A 23,179-nucleotide genomic window follows, 5' to 3' on the forward strand; every position below is an offset into this window, starting at 1 on the left:
GAGTCCCGGGGTTGGAGGGAGATTTTCTTTTCAGTAGCATAATTACTGTTTACTTATTAAATGCCATATAATAATGGCAAAAACTTCACAGGATCATTGAAGGTGACCAAGAAAATTTGTGACTGGGCCTGCAAAAATAGAGCTTGTGGGCACAAACTACATCTCGTCACATTACACATTATATCTCCGTATTGGGATAGAATATCTACATCAGTAACTTGCATTAAAATGCCAAGTAAATGTTTAATATGTAATGAAAATTGCATGACCATTGCATACAGTAGCTAACTAAAAAGTTATGATGCATGAAAATTTGAAGAAGTGGTCAAATTCTGTGTGCCCATATGCCCTATTTTTGCAGGCCCAGATTGCATTTGTTTGATTTGTAGCTACCGTCAGTAATGAAAAGCTTCATAGTTACACACTAAGCAGGGAAATACACTCGGGAAACAAAAACATATATACACTGATAATGGGTACCAATTCCAGTCAAAGGTAATTGTTTTGGAAACTCTTTTCATTATGCCTGTGTTCATATTGACCAGCAAACATTGAAGTGACTTCACTAGACATGTGAGGAATGAAATCAGCTAGAGTGGTATCCTCTGATGTAGTGTTAGGCTGATCATCAGTTGAGGGGACATGCAGTAAAGGGGTTGTTGCTCTAAGCTTTGATATCTTGTTATTTGTAGGCACTTCTGTCCTCTGTTTTTGCTTTGTATTATCTGAAGTGGTGGTCACACAGTCCATCAGATTCTGGTTACATGTAGCATTTTGTTGAGATTTATTTCTTGTATTGTATGCTACCGTGGCCTGTTGAAGAGTGCCATAAGTGTCTTTCTGAGGTAATGCCTGCTGTAAGATTTTAGTACTACAATCTTTGGATACCTTACGAACCAAGGAAACCCGTTTCTGTAACTGCTTTTGTCTCAAGCGCAATTCCCTAGTGGATATAACTGCTGATGTTGCTCGATGGCTGGATTGGCCAGTAGATAATCTGAAACTGCATGTGTCATTTCTCCAATATGGACTATACTCTGGTTTGGTTCTTCTAGCCAATTTGGAAACACGAAGTATTTCTCCTGATGAGTGGTGCTTGACAAACAGCATGGTAGGATTAATGCCAGTATCCTCTCTATAAAGGCTATTTTGTTTAGTGAAAAGCTTGGAGCTGTCCAGGGACTCCAGTCCTCTACTAGTCATATCAGTAGATGGTAACAGAAATTTCTCTAGTTGTAGCTGAGACTCATTTAAATCAATATTATAACTGTTTGCATACTGTGGTAACTGCTGTTCTTCTGTCGCACCATCTGATATTTCTTTCTTGCTTGATGATCTAACTTTGTCTTCACCATCCTTGCTGTAGCTGCTGTTATCTGTAATAAGACCGTGGACTGATGTATTGATTGAGGGACTTTCTCTGTAATTATTTTCAGCATTGACATCCAAGTGGACAACTGAAGCAGTACTAAGTTTTGTCATTTCAGTTTCGGGTGTGTTCACTTCAATCTTGTTTTTCTGGTGCAGTCCAACTTGTAAGTGTAAGGTTGGCTTCTCCAGGCTGTAGGGAGTACATTATAGTGAATAACTATATACCATGAATAATATATCCTAATGTTATTGACCTTAAAAGTATATATCAACAACAAAGATGTCAGTTACCTGATAAGCTTATCATGAAGTTTCCGAAGTGCTGAACGAATGTCAGAATGTCTTATCCACATTGCAAGTATAGCCAGCAATAAATAACTGACTGTCATCACTAGCAAAATCTGTGTACAGATACAATCATCAATAAATATACAAGGATTCATAATGTAACATTAGATCTTAGATTTCTCCAAAACATGCATGTGCAGCCACAACAGCCCAGGATGTGAAACTTCAATCTAATTTTAGACAACACTAAGTTCTCATCAACTTAGGGCTCGCCATCAATACTACATTGTCTGGCTACATGATAGTGACAGCAAACTACCATACTGTGTTTACACTAAATGAAAGGATATTGAATTATTACACTGTAGGTGAAAATTTTAGATGTTTTAAACTACAAATTCCAGTTCTCCTGTATAGCTACAACTCACCATCACATGTAGAGCAGGGTTAGTCTCATTGAAATTGAACTGAGTCAATGTGTAGTCACCAGTAGAGACATAACACTCCAGTTCATTACCTGCACAATTTGAGTCAAACTCCTTCAACAGTAGATAAGAAGTTGAGGAGAAACCATAGTAGTTCGGGTTGATAAAGAATAACCATCGATACCTGAACACAAAAAGTGTCATTGATTAATATCCTGTACATTTGCACAACTTTTTAATTATCATGTGTGCGTATGTGTATGTACACATACAACATGTGTATATGTAACAAATGTTGAGTTACCATTGTCACATGGTACATACATGCACATAGAGGTATATACATTGATAGGTGTGTGTGTGTGTGTGTGTGTGTGTGTGTGTAGTGTGTGTGTGTGTGTGTGTGTGTGTGTGTGTGTGTGTGTGTGTGTGTAGTGTGTGTGTGTGTGTGTGTGTGTGTGTGTGTAGTGTGTGCGCGCATGTGTGTATGTGTGTGTGTGTAGTGTGTGTTCATTTCATCTGATGAATTATATTCTATAATGGCAGCTTGATTCATTTAGCAAGAAAATTATATTTACATCATTTTGTCATAGTAGAAGCAAATCATATATATTCATTATGTCCTTGTCCATAGCTACTGGTCATAAGCAATATCTTGCCTTCAATGATGAAGTTTAGTGCAGCCTCAGCCTCTTGTAGATTTACGATCATATCTAGGAGAGTGGCCTGTACTAGATTTCTAGGACTTGTTTATGGTAGTATCCTGGTAATCACAGCTGCCTAGTATTTTGCTATTAGTCGTATGCATTACACATGAAACAATTTGCAGGATGTGTGTGTTTTGTTAAGAGGTCTGAATATGGAGGATTTTCCATTTCAAAATTACTTTAGTTAGTCAAAAGCAGCAACATTTTTTATTACAAAAAGTTTAATATACATAACAACAAAGTATTTATGATACGCCAACTCACCAAGGAGGCATGGAGTCTCGAGGAATGAAGAAACCGCTAGCAAACCCAGTAATAGCAGTAATCACAGGTGACAAGCGGAATGCTATACTGGGAAATGCACATAGCACAAATATCAGTAGAGCAATCCATGTCTGGTTGAGAGCCATGTTAACAACTAACACTTTTAGATAAACCTCCAAACTGTATGATTTCACCATTATCACCTACAAAATATTTAGCAGCCATAACATAATAAATGCAAATATGTTTTAAACAGAGCAGTGACATCATGATTTGTACATAACAATGAACTTGTAGCTACCTATGTAGCTATATCTGATGGTTTCAATGCCATAAATGCAATTTAATAATATATCTATAGCTCAAAGGCATAGCCATCAAATCTTAACACATATGCGAATGAATTTTGGAAATCACCCATATGGATGCATTTGATGCCTAAAATATTTAATAATTAAATTGCAAACTTTATAGTGCAAATCGACTTGTTGATGGTTTAAACCATTCTCAATACTTTAAATTAAACGAAAATCCTTGAAACATTTTTAAAACTGTGTACTGCTCTTATTAGCAACCAACTAAACATGAAATTCTAATTATTTCATGCACACCCATATGGGTGATTTTCCAAAATTCAGTCATAATTTTTTATGTGGCTGCTCTATTAAAGTCACATGCAGTATGATTACTCTATGACTGCTCTATAAGAGTATCTATAGTTTTTAGTGTACTAGCTACTTCTTTCAAGCTCAAGAAAGCTGAATTCATTTCTCAATCATTACAACACAATTTTTCTCCATTGCTTATGTTGTTAGCATGAGGATTTTGATAACCATTATATTTAGTTTTGAGCAGTTAGCTCTATGGTTAGAAACTATTTCACACATTAATTAAGTTCAGTATCACTGAGTGATCATTTTTGTATCACTGACTAATGTAAAGTCTGATCTGTCATGTAATGGTTAGCCATTTCTATGTAGTAGAGTGTAAAGTAAAGGGGGTTAAAGTTATTTCACTATCACATAACACTGCAAATGTTTTACCTTAGAAAAACTAAAGTGGATTTCTTTAAATAAACGTGTTTATGTAGTCATGACCACTCAATATTAGATGTGCTGGGCTTGTACACCCCCCTGTACTTACCAGCAAATATAGTATCCCTCCACATACTGCTACTGGTAAAGGACCTAGAAACACAAATCTTGAAAATCCTTGTATTACAAGATCAGCACAATGACCAATTCCATCACTGTTCTCCAGTTCATAAATCTGTATAAGGTACAATTACATAATATATAAGCATATAAGCTAGGAGACACCAGTGTTTATATTACAATAGCAGTTAGCTTGACTTTTGTTACATGTACCACGTGTGTTGAGTTTAATGTCAGATTTATTGTTTTATATAACAATCTGTAAGTACTGCATTATGTTCTGTCATTGATCTTTAGTACTGTTCACTTGCAGTGTCTTCAGATTGCACTATTGTACATACTGTGCTGTACCTATTTTAGCCAGAGCCCATCTACAAGTGAAGACATCAAGATCAAAATACTCTAATAGAACTGACAACTATATACTATATTTCAATAGGGCTCATATTATGACATTAATCATGCAGTCATGTAAATGTATTATGTGTCACCAACACTGTAGCAGCATTCAAGTGACCAGATCTGTGAAAATTGGTATTTTTTTCCATGCCAAATAACTCCTGATGTCATTAACCTGTTGTCTTAAAAGTAATCGCAGGTATGGTGCTATATAAAAGGCATAAGGTGACCACCTTTCAAGTTGGCATCTTATTCAAAAGCCAAGTTATGTGTTGCCAGGTACATGTAATTGGAAAGGATATACGACTGCCTTTTGCAGATTTGGGTCATTCTACAGTGGCTTTATACACAATTAACTTACTGTGATAGCTTGAGAGTAATACTTGTGCATAATGGGGAACATGAAGAGAGAGCTGGCCAAGGAGTACACACAAAATCCTGACACAACCAGTAAAGCTGATGTCGTCTGAAGATACACTGTACCTGTTGTTTAGATACTGTAAGTTGTATGAAATAACTAAATCATAAAATGAATATCATGGTATATATATAGTATTGGAAACACACCCATTATTTCACAGCTCCCCTATTATTTTCATGCAGTCAACAGTCATTCCTAGTACATACACGTATTTGTACTGCACTGAACAGACACGAAATAGCAGACACAATAATGGAAAAACTCTATAACTCTAAGAATACAGTAATTTAGCTAGTAACTGAAGTTAGCAGAATTTTCATAGAACATTCACAGTTACATGTAAATCATGTGAAAACATTTATTACAAAAATTATCATTAAAATAATGAAAACTTTTTGCAAAAAATACAGTGAATTACATCACACGACTGTGCAGTTGACTTAGTGGCTAACTAAACTTGTCAACCCAGAGAATATACAACATTCCAAACAAAGTATTACCGCCAAAATTGCAACAGTTTAAAATTATGATCACCCCTTAATTACAAATTACACTAACCAAGTAGGAATCCATATGAGAAAAAGATAGTGGGTAGATAGGCTAATTGTGGAATAGTTGCTCTGAGTTTTGCTCTAGCTTCTAGTGCTGCCATCCTGACAAATGTTGATCCCTGATCTTGAAACTCCCTAAAATAAGACAAAAATTAATTTTCTTCAGTTGATTTGATTAGTAGTTCATCCCACGTCATTGGATTGTTTTGCCATAAAATACCCAACATAAAGTAACAACACATACTGAATGTAAGGTTTTGATATTGTATAAGCTTGTAATCCTAAATATCCTTCTTGGACATGTACTAATTGTGACTGGGCCTGCGAAAACAGGGCATGTGGGCACAAACTACACCCCATCATTCTACAGGTCATATCTCAGTGCTGAAACAGAATATATGAATTCTGTAACTTGCATCAAAACGCCAATTAAATAGTTACTAAGAGCTGAAATTTGCATAGCTATAGCATAATGGTACAAAACAGTATGAGTGATTGACGTTTGTAAAAGTAGGCAAAAATCATGTGCCCACATGCCCTATTGTCACAGGCCCAGTCACAATTTATGTTGCATGTGTGTATGTGATCATCTGGTTGAAAGAAAACTGCCAAGTTATATATAGTATCAATTAGCATTCAACCGTTTATTATTTTATTAAGTACCTTCTCTTTCCAAGCACCATATTAATGAGGCATCTGTTCTTCTGTGTAGTAATCATTTTCTGTGACTGTTTGATAGCTTCAACCACAGCCTGAGGATCACCAGACTCTTCATAGTATCGTAAAATAGCCTCCCTCATCTTACTGTTACCCAACATGTCCATAATAACATCTACAAGAGGAGAGTGATTGTGTAGTTAACAATGTACTACTATAAAATATAAATTTCTTTACATTCCATGGACCTTATAGGACAAAATATTTATTCACTGATAATTGAAATTGAATTTGAGGTGATGAAATAGTTATTTGTTCCATTATAGGTTGTCTACGTATAATAGTTCAATACAGGGTGCATACAATAAAAGGAACAGGCTAAAGGCTTGAGCAGCAGAAACATCATTTAGAGGTGACAGATAATGATCACGTGCCGATAGTTACTTTGTGCATGTGTATATCCTAACCAACCACAGCTGTTTTTGTTTACTACAATTTCCTTATCCATAAAATGTAAACCTCATTAAAACTCATTATACCTGCAGGATTCTTATCCTCCAATTGTGGTAGTACAAGTCCTTTCTCTAAGTACTGAGCCTTCAATGCTGTGATAAACACTTCATAAGCCTTGAAGGGAGTACCATGGTAAGCCACCTGTAAAGAGAATGACGGGATACTGAGGTGTACGTACCTATAGCATGTAAAGTACACAATACATTCAATTAACCATTTGTCTATAAACCTGCAAAGTCATCTGCTATTACAGTAACATGACAAAAGGTAGCATCTTCAAGGTACAAACAATATAGTGTTCAAATTAAATTACTGTATTATGAAAGCAATATACTGTAGAGCTTTGTTATTGCATCATTCTAACAGAGACTTTTGAGGTTGCTGTAGTTTTAAAGACGCTGTATTTATTAAGTTGTATAGGATTGGAAGATGGAGACGTAATTTAGTAGAGTGAAGTGCAAGTGTCCCTCATAATGGATATCATATACACTGTTGAGACAACTGAAGCAGCTGCCTCAAAGACTATGAGTTTAAATGGGAGTAATCAATGGTTTAGCAAATGTACTGTTTTCAAAACTTGCACATAATACAGGACGTGCAGGGACACTGTTTTGGTTGTAATCACTAGTACATCAAAGGAAGCCCACACACACACACACACACACAGAGACACACTCCGCACCTTTCCTTCACAAAACAGTATTAATCTGGTGAACATGTGGAAGATCTCCATACGAGGTTGATGGATGGTCATGATGACAGTTCGTTGTGATCCAGCCAATTTGTTCAAGTAGGTTAGTAGTTCATATGATGAAGCAGAGTCCAGACCTATACAAAACATGTAACATTATCAATGTGTTAGGTGATGTGTACCTGAGGTAGGTTCATCAAGGAAGATGACACTTGGTAGTCTCAACAATTGTAGAGCTATGGTCAACCTCTTCTTCTGTCCACCACTTAGTCCTGGACCAACTGTACCACCAACTACAATATCAGCTAGTTCTTGTAGACCAGTCTGTGTAGGAGTAATGGAAAGAGTTTTCATGATGTTGATATCGGTTGTGTTGCAAAGTATAATCATTTGTCTAATGTGTTTGCATTTATACAAGTAGTTAATCTTTCAAATTGGAAGTGTTAGATCAAGCCTATCATTATACTCCTGGTCGGCATCCACTGTCAAAAGTGCACATGAGTGCTTATTTTTGTACAGAAAGCATGAGAGTCTGTAACACACTTCTCTGTCATACAAACAGCTCATCTACTATTATACATACTGCAGCACATCTGTATCACTAGCACTATTTGTGACCGGATTTGCAAAAAGGTACCTTCCACACATTTTACATACCAGCAAACAAAATGATGTAACACTTGACCCCTTCTAATGATTAACTTCCTCTGAGTATCAAAATGCAGCCAGATCCTGTAGCAACACTCTTGGAAAATATCAGGCTATTATATGCCATGATTTAAAAGTTATGAAGCTTCAAAGTTCAAAAAATGGGTCAAATTTTATGTGTGAAAAAGGTACCTTTTTGCAAATCCAGTCACATTTTTAGATTTGCAGTGATTCTAAATAAATTACCTACTGTTAGGCATGAGGCTATTATGCTCCAAAAATTGAGCATTATGCTTTTGAGCAGTGCTAAAAAAATCAACTATTATGCTTTTGAGAATTATCCATTATTCCCAAAATATGCCACCATAATTGGCTAATATTGCCAGTTCATTGCTGTATCTTTAAGCTTTAAATAGTCTTGAATTCTTTAGCTGGTTGCTGGATTAGAGTATTTCAATGTGACTGCTTTAATAGAGTAAATAATATTCAATGACTGCTCTATTGGAGTATCTCGATTATTTTAACAGAATTGTGCAATCTGCAGAGTTTCCTACTGTTAAAGCTTTATAATCACCTCAAAATGCTAGCATAATTCCTGATTCCCACACATATCTATTACACCGGAAATTATGCCGACATAATCGCCGCACCCCTACCTACCGTAGTGTCCAAGCATGTAAGGAAACAAAATCACGTTATATTATGGCTAACATCTGATTTATGTTGTTTTATTAATTCTTTCTTTGAGGCACGTATGGCTTCCCCTTTCACACTGTTAACTTACTGTGGACCAACACTATAAAATTATACAGTAATTAGCTTAACTTGCCTCATTCATGACTTGTTCAATTCGTTCAAACTTTTCTCTCATAGAGAAGGATAGTCTCATCTGGGCAGCTAGTGTCAGGTTCTCCCTCACAGTCAGTTCCTCATAATAAGGCATTGCTAGTTGTAGTACATAACCAGTATTGGCTATATACCAGTCTCTGATATCATCCAGTCTGTGACCATTAATAAATATGCTCCCCTGTAAAGAGATAGCAGAAAAGGAAGGAAGTGAGTAGCTATAGAATCTGAGAGGGATACCGATCATGCTCCATCTGTTTAATTTGCAGATTACAAAACTTTGAAGCCACTGTTTTTCATCTGTAGCTCAAGCACGTTCAGTCTCAGCATGCAAGAGAAGAAACATCATCTTATCTATTTGTTTACTTTCCAATAATTGTGACCGGGCCTGCGAAAATAGGGCATGTGAGCACAAACTACACCCTGTCACTCAACGGGTCATATCTCAGTAGAAGAATAGAACATCTGCATTCTATAACTTCCATTATAAAGCCAATGAAGTGAGAAATAGGTGCCGAACAGTTCATGGCTATAGCTTAATCGCATCAAAAGTTATGAGCCGTAAAATACCTGTATTAGGCTAATTTTATGCGTCCACATGCCGTATTTTTGCAGGCCAGGTCACAATTATTGATTATTATTATTGCATTAATCATTTCAAAGTTAAAACAACATGTTGTGGCATTGCTAAATGTGACCAGACCTGCAAAAGTAGGGCATGTGGGCCCAGTCACTACTGCCCTTGCAGGTAGCCTGTAATAAGAAAGGTACTTGACTGCAAGCCAAACTTTGTCATAAGTTCTTAATTTAATGTTCCCAATTTGTGTTGTCAATTGACACAAGTAAACAGTGTGGTTTACCTTTCTATTGCCATATTTTCTATGACCGGTAATTAGATCAAGAAATGTTGTCTTCCCTGAACCTGTAGATGAAAAATTGGAGGGATTATTCAGTACAACAAAATGGCATACATGTATATATGTTTAAACTAATAAAATACATTAATGCTATGTGTGTAGGCACTTATATATCAAGAGTGGGTCCCAAAATTATTAGTGAATGTAATGTGGGATGTTCTTTATGTAACAACTTTAAAGAAGCTGTAGGACCACATGTCCTACAGACCTTTAGCACTTTTTGCTGTAAAGCCTTAAAAATAAACCAATGTCCATTTGGCTTTACGTTGGGTACTTTGAGATAATAAGTCCTCTCTAGAGTTCCTATGGATACATATACATGAGATTGACAAGGGGAAAAATCCTGACCACCTGTCAGACTCATTTAAGCGTTGGAGTGTAAATCAGATGGTGCATGTTCGACAAGGCTGCCATGGATTTTTCTCCTTTCTGAACATACTTTATATAACATCTTTAAACAGGCTGTAGGACCAAATGTCCTACAGACCTTCAGCTGTAAAGCCTTGATAAATGAAGTATTCAATTAGTTAACAAAAAACGGTGGAGGTTAGGGGAAACATTTCCAATTACATATGAGTACTGTAAATCAATGTTCCCAGATCAAGAGTTTCCAATTGTATATGCATTGATGTTTTAGCTTCTAATAGTTTTGTCTAGTTGCTATAGTAGAGAACTTCATTTCCCAATCAATCTATATGTGTCTGCGTTACTAGAGTAGTGTAACTGTGTGACTGCTCTATTAAAGTGTTTTCAAATAGAATTGTAATTGTACAGTTTTTCTTAAGCTTAAAATTACTTCAAAATGCTGGTGTAATTCCCTATCTAATCCAAAACAGCCAAGCTGTACAAAAAACAGTGCGGCCCTCAAAAAGGCTATGGTGAAAAAAGATGTGAAATCCAAGGTGGCGGCCAAGAAATGGCTGTGATGGTAGGTTAATGGTAAAAATTTTAATAACAACAATTCAAGTGAATTTTTGTGCCACTTGGTCTTGGCAAAAAATTCACCTAAATTGCCGTTATTAAAATTTTTACCATTAACCTACCATCACAGCCATTTCTTGGACTGTTTTTTTACAGCTTGGCGGTTTTGGATTAGATTTCTTTTCTTTTTGTGTTGGTATACCCCAAAACCGGCCTATGGCTGGCTTTGGGACTTTTTTAACCTGTCTTTTTTTTTCTTTACCACAGGAAGAAGAAAAGATGAAGCAGATGTACTTTAAATATTTCTGATTTTATCAGTAAATGTACAAATTATATATATAATACATATATTTATTACAGAACTCTCCATGGTGGTTTCTTTGTAACTGAACACTCTACAAGGTGACTTCTTGCTGCTCTGTCTACAGGATGAATTGTTTGTAGCTGAACAATCTACAAGGTAACTTCTTCTAGCTGATCTCTCTACAGGGTGATTTGTTTGTAGCTGAATTCTGTGCAGGTGATTTGTTTGCAGCTGAGCTCTTTACAGAATGGTTTCTTTGTAGCTGAAGTCTCTAGAAGGTAACTTCTTCTAACTGATCTTTCTACAGGACAATTTGTTTGTGGCTAAATTTTCTACAGGGTGACTTCTTTGAAGCTGAACTCTCTACATGGTGGTTTCTTTGTAGCTGAACTCTCTACAAGGTAATTTCTTCTAGCTGATCTTTCTACAGGGTGATTTGCTTGTAGCTGAACTCTCTACAAGGAAACTTCTTCTAGCTGATCTCTCTACAGGGAAATTTGCATGTAGCTGAACTCTCTACAGGTGATTTGTTTTTCAGCTGAACTCTCTACATGGTGGTTTATTTGCAGCTGAACTCTCTACAAGGTAATTTCTTTTAGCTGATGTCTCTACAAGGTCACTAGTTTGTAGCTGAATTCTCTACATGATGGTTTCTTTGTAACTGAACTCTCTACAAGGTAACTCCTTCTAGCTAATCTTTCTACAGGGTGATTTGTTTGTAGCTGAACTCTCTACAAGGAAACTTCTTCTAGCTGATCTCTCTACAGGGAGATTTGTTTGTAGCTGAACTCTCTACAGGTGTTTTGTTTGCAGCTGAACTCTCTACATGATGGTTTCTTTGTAGCTAAATTCTCTACAAGGAAACTTCTTCTGGCTGATCTCTCTACAGGGAGATTTGTTTGTAGCTGAACTCTCTACAGGTGATTTGTTTGTAGCTGAACTCTCTACATGATGGTTTCTTTGTAGCTGAACTCTCTACAAGGTAACTTCTTCTATTGATCTCTCTACAGGGTGATTTGTTTGTAGTTGAACTCTCTACATGGTAGTTTCTTTGTAGCTGAACTCTACAAGGTGATTTCTTCTAGCTGAACTATCCCTTTCCATAGTTGCATGAACTCCCTACAAGGTAACTTCTAGCTGATCTCTCTACAGAGTGAATTGTTGATCTCTCTACAGGGTGACTTGTTTGTAGCTGATCTCTATACAGGTTACTTGTTTCTAGCTGATCTCTTGAATTCTCTTCAGGGTGACTGCTCTATTAGGATGACTGCTTTATTAGAGTATCTCGATCTCGCACTTGCTGCACCAAGTTGGATTTCGTGTTATAACTCTGTGGCTTTAAGTCTGATTCTTCTACACCATTGAAGAGCCTTCTAAGATGATTACTCCATCTGTACAACGATTTTCAAAGCATTACCCCAAGCGGTTTATCTGGTAGGCGTGGCAAGCAGTCGTTTTTTTATTAGCTGATCTCCAAGAAACTCCTCTTGATTCTTCGAGTGATCTTCGGTCCTGGTATTCGCTTCCTGGCTCTGGGCACGGCGCTAAGTAGGTTGAGTTTACCATTTGTTACCGTGTTATTCTCTCGCTCTGCTTCTTGAGTTCTGATCCTTTGATGCGCACTTATTGGAATGCCCGGACGGCGTAAGAAGAGCCGTCGAAAACAACCAGTTGATCTGTCTAATAATGACGTCGATGTTGACGATGATGACCCTGACCGTGTGTGGTGCTCTTGTGGGCGGCCTTTTGGCACTGATGGGTTTATGATTAAGTGTGATGGCCACAGTGAGAACTGCTGCCAGTGGTACCATGGCCATTGTGTCGGAATCACTACTGCTGAAGGTAGAATACTTGATGTTGATAATGGACCATTTATTTGCCCCACTTGTGCAACCAGTTCAGATGTGCGAAACCTTCCTTCCTTTAACTTGTCAACTCTTACTACTTTTGAGTGGCGTGGCTCACCAAGCCCTGCTGTGCTTGAATTACTCGACCAACTATACTTTCAAGTTGTCCATTGGAAACCAAACCTGTTTACCGTGCCATCAGGTAACTTGGGTAAATCCTTTGTATCTGAACTTGCATCATTGCTGCATTCCTTTAGTAAACAGTCAGCTCTAGAGCCATTTGCCTTAAAGGCTGCCATGTTGATGCCCAACTTGCTTTTACAGAAACCCCACAACGAGTCCAAACTCAGTTTTCGAGTAGTTCGCTCTTGCCTTCAGAGACGACTTGATCTTTGGCTTAAGGGTGATTTTTTAGCTTTATTTAATGAAGGGATTGTCATACAGAAACATCTATCTGCTTCACCTCGCTATCGTCCTTCCTGTGATGATCAAACTCATTCTTCCAGGTTTTCCCACCTTATGACTCAGGGCCGTGTTAATGCTGCTCTTCGCTGTCTGTCTCCTTCTTGTGACTGTGGCCCTCTTAACTTGGATCATGTAGTGGGTTCCTTGTCTGATGGTTCTCCCAAAACTGTGTTTGATGTATTGCATGAAAAACATCCTCATGGTCGTGCTGCAGACCCTGATGCTATACTTGATCCCGTTGACTCCTCTCAATCGTTTCATCCAGTTCTATTTGATGGCTTAGATGCTGCTTTAATTAAATCAGTGGTCATGCAGATAAGTGGCTCTGCAGGCCCTTCTGGTCTTGATGCTCATGCTTGGAGACATCTTTGTACAGCGTTTGGTGATGCTTCTAATGACTTGTGTGCAGCTGTTTCTGCTTTTGCCCATCGTATTTCCACCTCTTATGTTAATTCAAAATATTTATCTGCTTACTGTGCTTGTCGCCTAATTCCTCTTGACAAGCGTCCTGGTGTTCGCCCTATTGGTGTGGGTGAAGTTTTGCGAAGAATTATTGGAAAAGCTGTGATGAGAATTATAGGGCGTGATTTACAGCAGGCTGCAGGATCCTCTCAATTATGTGCTGGTCAAATGGGTGGTTGTGAAGCTGCTGTCCATGCAATGAAACAAATATTTGACTTGCCTGAGGTTGATGGTGTTCTCCTTGTTGATGCTAAGAATGCCTTCAATGAGTTAAATCGTCAAGTAACACTCCGAAACGTTGAGGTCCTCTGCCCTTCTCTTGCTCCCATTTTAATTAACACTTATCGTACTGATGCTTTTTTGTTTACTGGAGGTCGTACCATCTTTTCTAGTGAAGGGACTACCCAGGGTGATCCTCTCGCTATGGCTATGTACACTATCGGTACTTTGCCCTTGATTTCTCGTCTTACTGGTCTAGTAAAGCAGTGCTGGTATGCTGATGACTCTGCTGCTGGTGGCAAGCTTTCCAAGCTTAAGCAGTGGTGGGACTTGTTATCTTCCGTAGGGCCCCGTTATGGCTATTTTCCAAATGCTACTAAAACTATCTTGATAGTCAAGGAAACTGTTTTAACTGATGCTAGAACAATTTTTGGAGACTGTGACATTCAGGTTACTGCTGAAGGACACCGTTATCTGGGAGGTGTAATTGGCACTCCTGCCTTTGAACAGCTATTTTTGAGACGTAAAGTGGATGGCTGGATTGATGATCTTAAGACCTTGAGCCTCTTTGCCGAAACACAACCTCATGCTTCCTATGCTGCTTTTTGTCATGGTCTCTCTTTCCGATGGAACTATTTTTTCCGTGTTTCTTCTTGTTCTACAGACCTTTTCCTTCCTCTTGAACATTTTGTTAAATCTGTTTTCCTTCCTAGTCTATTGGGTCGAACTGTCCCTGGTGATGTTGAGAGAAAGCTATTTTCCTTGCCTGTGCGGCTAGGAGGCCTTGGTGTGTTTGATCCTTCGATTGTTGTGTCACAGCAGCGTTCCTGCTCTGTAGAAGTAAATGCTGGTCTCGTTGGCTTGATTATCTCTCAGGTACATCAACTAGGTGACTGTCTTGATGCACAGGTTCAGTTGCGATCCAAGTTTCACTCTAGGAGCCATCAAGAGCAACTTCAATCTGCCAATCATTTGTTCGATGAACTTCCTCCTAGCATGCGTTCCTCAGTCATGTTGGCTCAGGAGAAGGGTGCATCGAATTGGCTCTCTTGTCTTCCATTGAAGTCGCATAATTTTGTGCTTCATAAAACTGCTTTTCGTGATGCAATTGCGCTTCGCTATCATTGGCTACCATCTGCCTGCCCTACTTCCTGTGCCTGTGGTCACTCTTTTACCATAGAACATGCTCTGTCTTGCCCAAAGGGTGGGTTTCCTTCTCTGAGACATAATGAAGTGCGTGATCTAACTGCCAATTTACTTTCCGAGGTCTGTAACAATATTGTCACTGAACCCCACCTTCAGCCTCTTTCTGGTGAGACCCTTCAATACAAAACAGCTAATCGTGATGATAACGCAAGGCTTGACATTGCAGCTAATGGTTTTTGGGGAGGACGGTTTGAGAGGTCATACTTTGATGTCAGAATTTTTAACCCTAGTGCACCCTCAAATCAACCCCTACACTCTGCATACCAACGTCATGACAAGGAAAAGAGACGTGAATACCAACAACGGGTTCATGAAGTAGAGAATGCCTCATTTACTCCCTTAATTTTTACCACTACTGGTGGAATGGGTGATGCTGCTACTCAGTTTTATAAGAGATTGGCCAACCTTTTGAGTGCAAAGCACAGTCTTTCCTACGGAATAGTGATGGGATGGCTGAGATGCAAATTGAGCTTCTCTTTGTTGATGTCTGCAATTATGTGCATTCGCGGTGCCAGGTCCAGTTTGCGCTGTCCCATTGCTGAGGCACCGATTGCAGTGCAGGTCGCTGAGGCCCATATGTAAGATAATTTGTTTTTGTTTATTATAATTTGTTTTTGTTTATTATGTACTGTTTTATCTTATGTCATTAATTAGCGATTAAAACATTTAAAAAAATAAATAAATAAATAAAAATAAAAAATAAAAAAAAATAATAAAAAAATAAAAATTAGCTGATCTCGATTGCGTAATTGTTACACACTGTTGGTTTTTTTGTTGTATCTTTCTGGTTTTTAGCTCGATTTCTTTCAAACCACAAAAGGTTTTAGGTTCAATAGTTAACCTACTCACCCACAGATTTTCAGCTTTTTCCCATACGCGGTTTACCCTGTAGGCTTGACAACATATTGGTGTTATTTTTCGTGAATAATCGATCATAACTCTTTTCCTGTTTATCGTGTCGTAGCCAAAGTTGGTACAGAGATGCGCCTTTATACCCCTCTTCTGTGTGCCAATTTGCAAGGCAATCGGACATGGCGTTCGCGTTTTATAGCAGTTTTTGTAAGTGTGCGAAAAGAGGAAGAAAAACAAGAAGAAAAAAAAACGAAGAAACTAAGCCAATTTGTGAAGTCGCATATCTCGGGAACGCTTGAAGCAATTTCGCTATAATTTGGAATGTGGAGTGCTGAAGGTGGAAGGAGTGTCCACAGCAAAAATCGTCTTGTTTCATAAAGGCAGCACAGAGCTACGGAGGTGTGAAAATTGCGTTTTCTTTCTTCCTGTCAATATACTCACGGGTGTTGCGCACCGGCTTCTTGGGCCGCACGACACACTACCGTGTGTCTTGATTCCTATGCATATCAAAAATCATACCAGCATAATTGCTACATTTCTAACCTTAATTCAAACACTTTAGACTCTATATACTAGTCTAAAACATTTTTTAGTTGCCTGAGCAGTAGAATGGATTGTGTCTCACTTTAAATTTGCCTCACGACAACTAGCACAAAATGAATATTACTTCTTTAGAAGTGTACAATAGTAGCACATAAAATCATACTAAAATAGGTGCTATTTGAAAGACAGTTGTAATGTTTTGTGAGCAGTTGCTCCAAATGTTACACTACACATAAACTAGCACTAGATATATTCTTACCTGAAGGACCCATAATTGCAATAAGTTGTCCAGGATTAAAGTAGAGTGAAACTCCTTTCAATATCATTTTCACCTTCTCCCTAGCTTTTGTAATCATACTCTCACTGTTACTCCTCTTGTTTCCAATAAATCGTTGTACAATATCGGGGAATGAAAATAGATCACTGTTGTCTTTCAGCAGAGGAGAGTTACTATTAAGTGATTCATGATCAGTTTGGTCTTTATCACTGTTGTCTCCGTGGTAACCACTCACTGTAGAGGTGACAAAGTGTAATATTAATAATTGGTGAATTGCTTATAATAAACATTATAAAAACACTTGGAGTCCTGAAAATTTATATTTTGCTAACAGTTATAGTAAGAGTGTTTAGTTTTATAAAAGTGCTGCTCATTATCCCAACATTACTTATATTCAATTGTGACCCGGTCTGCGAAAAGGGCTCTTATAGCCTTTCCAATTATCCATGTTTGGCTAATCATAACTCCTAATCTACTAAAGCTATCACCATGTAATTACACCCACAGCTACTGCCAGGTTAGGGTTGATGAGTTACCAAATTGTAGGCTTGTGCCATATTCACCAGTCAAGTTATGGGTTACCATATATATGCAATTGGAAAGGCTATAAGAGCCCTTTTCGCAGACCGGGTCACAATTTAAGAACTTCTCAGTCTCTTATCACAGTCTCTAATTTTTCCTAAGCCAGCACACAACTCACTACTTTAATGTAAAGACTGAACAACTATCCCACAATCTAACATATTCATAATTTCAAAAATTAATACTACTCTGAATAAACACCAAATTTGGTGCTGACTTAGAATCTTTTAACTTGGAATCTTACTATGTCTAATGGTTCCTTCTGTTGGCCTACTTTAGTTGTCCTTGTGGTGGGGGAAGTTGGAAGAGCAATCTATCAAATCTGAGAAAATCAAACCATACTGGTAGCCAAAGCAGTACCAATAATACTGTTGATGTTGCTAATGGTAGCTAGTGCACTTAAACGTTCATCAGCAACATAGCGATGCAAGTTTGTTGACTGGCTGAGGTGCTACTAACTGTGCCACTAACTGTACCACTAACTGTGCCACTAACTGTGCATGTCACAGTACCTGAACACTGAGATCATAGTTGTGATTATGTGGCTAATTGACACACCATCTTAAACATCACCCAGTGTAACTGGTTATCATCTAATAATCCCCTTGAAAGGTATTTTTATTATTATGTAACTTGTGAAAAACTCTTCAAAAATTTGGATGGTAACAGTGAATTTTTTTATTGTTGAAAAATGTGCGGTAGCTAAGTGGCATAGCAAACTTGCAATGCTTGAGAAAGGAAAAGTCTATTGCAAAATGTTTGCAATTGGTTACATATTAACTAGTGTAGCATTCCTCCAGCTTGTACAGAATGTATAATATCTTATAATAAAATTAATGGTGTATTGTAGCTACATATGTACAGCTCACCTGATGTACTATTAGGAGAATGTGTTCTTTCAGGGTCAATCATTGACTCATCGTCACCATGACACGTGTATGGATCATCTTCCTCAATGTAGTCTTCAGTGTAGTCATCAGTGGTGTTGTCATGGTGCAGTACCATCGGCATGACATCATAATCTGACTTGTGTTTCTTGTAGTTGAAGGGTACAGAATAAGAAAGGTCCAAACAAGCAATAGAAATCTTGTCCTTACATTCTGGAAACTAGTATACACATACATAAATTATGCAACAAAAACAGTATGAATTGTACAAATACACAATGCAACCTGAATATGGAAAACAGGTCTTACACCACATCCAATTCTATAAACTTAGAGTTCAAGAAACTCATAACATACACTAGCTACCATAATTAGTTTTTTTTTTCGTTGTAAAATAATTTTTGTATGAAAAATTTGTATGAAAATTTCATACACAAAAAGTTTAATACAAGATCGAGCTACACTAATAGAACAGTCATTCATGTAAATCATACAAAAATAATTTTACAAGAAACTTTCTATCACGAAATTTTTTGCACAAAAATAATTAAAAGGAAATTACTGTAGCAGTATGTTAGTGTGGATTACTAACCAAAAATTCTAATCAATAGCTATTTTCTTTCTGAAGTTATGAATCATCATTGTTGGTAAATTAGACATGTGAAAGACTTTTTTCATAAATCCGGTCACATAATTATATGAATGCAGTACTCAAAATATCAATTATTTTATTTATGAGAGATACCCATCATTTACAAATTTATGCCACACCAATAATGCCTGTATTATAGACCATTGATACAGTGCTATATAGCTTCAAATAGTTTTCTATTCGTAAAGCTGTTTGTTATAATGAGATTTCATTTCATAAGTGTCTGACAGCATTACCATTAAGAATAGTATCTTAGTATTATTCATAGCTCTGGGTTATATTCCTACATCTGTGTAAATTGTCCACATACGTACTTGTACCAGCAAAATAAAATTAATAATAAATTGTGCTGGTGAATTATGCATGTACAATAATACTACAATATACATGCATTTATTGCAAGTTAAGGAGGTGTCAAAACCTCATGTGCACAACAATAAATTTGAGCAGACAATAACACATGTAACAACATTACAGCTAGCTAATTATTGAACATTTTATTGTACTCTTTTACGTACCTGGTAAGTAGCATTTGTGGTTTCAGCATTATTTATTTCTTGCAAAAACTGGTTCTGTTTATGTAATAATTTCATGTGCCAATAGCTGAACATTCCTTTAATGGTAAAGCATATCAATGTCACCATCATTACGCAACAGTACGTAAGAATTTCTGCTTGGTGTCCCCAGAGGAATGAGTCATCTTGCATGAACACAATATCCTCAGGACATAGGTCATTGCAGTGACTAACAAAGCAAGCTTCTCTGAATCTTACAGGATGTGTTGAATTAGCAGTATCTAACCAAATACCAATGGCATCACGCAGTGATACATTGTGCTGAAGATCACCAGATGTGCTAGATAACTGTGTTAGTTTAAATGTGATCCAACGGCCTTGTTTAACAGTATGCCTGCAAAATAAAAAGTAATAAGCTTTATAAAGGTATATTGATGTACAGTCACTATAATCTAAAGAGAAGAGCTACGATATGCTACTTTTGCTAACATTTTAAAGAGTTTTCAACAGGCTCATAGCAAAAGTAATAGCTATTATGTCTGTTTAGAAAATGTCAGTGGCTGTTCTATTAAAAGTGCATATTATAGCTAGCTTCATTCACTCAACGCATTTTCCAGAATAAGTCCATCATTCCTATTAGCATTCATTATTGAATCTGTTCAGCAAGATTTACTTGCCAAGGAATCTAAGAAAAACTAGATCCATAAAATTAGCATATTGGTGATATCAAAATCTCAATTCCTAGCCTACTTCCCACATCAATTTCATAAAGCTTTTAAATAGTTACAAAATAATTGCTGATAGTTAATGTGACACAGTCAAATCTCTTTCCACTGATTTTACAGACCGTTTTTCTATAGCTATATACATGTAACTATGTATGGACTGTGTAATTTTCCTGCCTTTCAACCCAAAAACCATAAGTATCTTATGCCCACCATACAGTGAATGTATTGTATACTGGTATTCCTTATATTGATCAAAGGCTAAGATAAAAGTCAACTTAAAGGTATGTGAGGCTATAATGGCTTCTGCTGAAAGCTTTGAAGCACTTTTACTGATGAGAATGTGTTAGTAGGATTTAATAAAGTGTTAGAAGTCTTGTACAAAGGGTTGCTGGTGTTTATCAGCTTTAAAAACCTTAATACTTCATAGGTATACCTTTAATGAATCACTTTATTGTTGTAGAAATGCTATTAGCTTTATAAATAATTGTAATGGTTTTATTATAAAAAATCTGGCAATAATAAACCAATTGGAATATTCAAATAAGGTGCTAATGATATTTTCACACATTGCCTTTACTATTGAGTAAACAAGTAGAATTATGTCCATGCATATTTTTGTATTCTAAAGTAATAACAGACTTCTTCATAAATTACTGTAGAATGGAGTACGTATATCTTTATAAGAAAGTTTATAGTTGATAAAAGGGTCTCCAGATATTGTATATGTAGGTAGTATATAACTGTCAGTTGGTTCAGTCCATATTACCATACACTAGAAATTTTTAAAAATGTTTACTTTTTTTCAATTGATTCAAAAGTATAGTACAGCACATGCATCAGATTCTTCATGGATTTGTTTATAATATTTTACTTCTGAATCAATTTTAACAAGTGATAATACTTTGGATTGGTGTGGATTGATATAATCTATTGCTTTTGGTAAACATAATTATGTACAATACTTTATGTTCTTGTGTAACATTTGATAGTCTAATAACAATCACTCATGTTATAGATGATATCATGATAATTATCACCCTGTGGTCAAGGCAATAAGTGACTGGGCCTGCGAAACAGGGCATGTGGGCACATGATTTTTGCCTACTTTTTCAAACTTCCTTCATTAATAACTTTTAATACCTAGTTGCTAATAAAATGAAATTTTTACCACTTAGTACGCATTTAATTGGGCAAGTTACAGAATGCAAATATTCTGTTCTAATACTGAGATATGGCCTGTAGTATGACAAGGTGTAGTTTGTGCCCACATTCCCTGTTTTTTGGCAGGCCTGGTCACATATAGCCTTGTGCACGTGGTTTCTGAGATGTCAAAGTGGTGTATTATTATATATATATGCATGGTAGTAGTGGAAGTGATTTGTGAAATACTGAAATCCAATTTGGGCTCTCCATGTACCACCCTTGCACTTAAAGTACTCCCAATTGAAGAACAATATTTATGCACTGGTCAGCCCTCTGAGATTTCCACAGTTCACTGAGAAACATTCCAAAACACCAAACCATTTACTAACAATCATCTAATTAGTATACATCATCATTCCATTAGATACGTATGTTGAGTAATGTTGACTTGCTTACAGTATGCGGCACTAATTAAAAATCTGGCTGGGTGGTTTTTTAAAACATCACAGCTGGTGGGAAATAGCAGCAGTTGTTATAAATGCTGCACATATTCATTACAAGTTATATCAGTCAATTGTAGAAATCATTACACACATCATCAGGTGTGTGGGGAAGCTGGTAACTAGTACAAGTACGTAGTATGCTTTTGTGTTTTTTTTCAGCACACATAATTACTAGTTTCATTATGATTTGTTATCGCTGCAGATATTGCTAGCAATGACAGCTGTTTTACCTCATATACTAGTAGTGATAGCAATGTGGATTAGACATGCTGACTTTGGTCCTGCACTTCGAAGACTTAAATCCATGATCTTTAGGCAAGGCATTAGAAAAGGAAATAAATTGTTTATGGTCAATATTCCAAATGTAACTGTCCCTTATAAAGTCATATGTATCATACAGTACGTTAATACTATAATATGTTAGGGATCATGAAGAACTGGGCTTTTCCAGCCAAAAATATCACTCTAAAAATATCACTCTTTTCCAGCCAAAAATATCAGTCAATTTCTGTTCATGACTGCTTGGCAGCATTGGTTAGGCACAGCCAAGCCAAAAACTGTCTTCAATTATAGAAATTAAAAAACTATCTAAGTAACAGAATTTTACACTAACTGAATGATGCTTCCAGTCAAGCATAATTTGACAATGGATAAAGCTACAGGCTTGATTTCTTCACTCTTTGTCCTGGCTGGCCATGGGATGTTCCTTTTTGCCAACCGCAGTATGCACAATACAAGTGTTAAAGACTAGCCTTTGTCCTCCTTTGTGTTCCAGTTCTTTTTGCTGACAATGTAAGGTGTCAATTTGCAATAGCGCTATGCGACTTTCCTGTGGCTGTTTTGGCTAATCATCGGTGTACAGTATGCTATTGTTTGAGTAGAAATTCATTCTACACATACATGTAAGAACTACATACCACTAATAAAACATGCCTGCTGATATTTGTCAAGTTTTTTTGTCAAATTATAGTCTCCCATGCCAGACCCTTTTCCATGCAGGGCATCATTGCTTTTAGTATAAGCACCCACATGGAAGGGTCTGGGGAATCTGGACCAAAGCTCGTGAAAAAGAGGAATGTATAAATTGACTATATATGTAATCATATTATTCAATGTGGCTTACCCCCACAGTTTGAGAATGTCATGATGTAATTACTACGGTTACAATTCCAACCAAGTTCACAGAATGTGGTCCAGATCCTTCCATGTGGGGACTTGTAC

At 37.0% G+C, this 23,179-nt stretch overlaps 1 protein-coding gene across 1 annotated transcript; it reads right to left on the reverse strand.

Annotated features, from left to right (window-relative positions):
* Nucleotides 1-428: 428 nt before the first annotated feature.
* Nucleotides 429-7,880, reverse strand: LOC136246265 (broad substrate specificity ATP-binding cassette transporter ABCG2-like). The gene is made up of 11 exons (XM_066037679.1): nt 7,624-7,880; nt 7,433-7,578; nt 6,777-6,891; nt 6,244-6,412; nt 5,588-5,715; nt 4,970-5,091; nt 4,199-4,324; nt 3,056-3,258; nt 2,088-2,268; nt 1,663-1,772; nt 429-1,561 (listed from the first exon to the last, which is right to left on the reverse strand). The coding sequence occupies exons 1-11, from the start codon at nt 7,829-7,831 to the stop codon at nt 490-492; spliced, it is 2,580 nt and encodes an 859-aa protein (XP_065893751.1). The 5' UTR covers nt 7,832-7,880; the 3' UTR covers nt 429-489.
* Nucleotides 7,881-23,179: the final 15,299 nt, after the last annotated feature.

This window comes from Dysidea avara, chromosome 2 (assembly GCF_963678975.1).
Source record: "Dysidea avara chromosome 2, odDysAvar1.4, whole genome shotgun sequence".
Taxonomy (NCBI): domain Eukaryota; kingdom Metazoa; phylum Porifera; class Demospongiae; order Dictyoceratida; family Dysideidae; genus Dysidea; species Dysidea avara.

Excerpts from the sequence above, each read along its gene's own strand:
- LOC136246265 (XM_066037679.1), bottom strand. The coding sequence starts at position 7,831 with ATGATTATACTTTGCAACACAACCGATATCAACATCATGAAAACTCTT. Across the intron at positions 3,259-4,198 it reads GAGGGATACTATATTTGCTG|GTGATAATGGTGAAATCATA; the intron begins GTAAGTACAGGG and ends AATATTTTGTAG. Across the intron at positions 1,773-2,087 it reads ACCCTGCTCTACATGTGATG|ATTTTGCTAGTGATGACAGT; the intron begins GTGAGTTGTAGC and ends ATCTGTACACAG.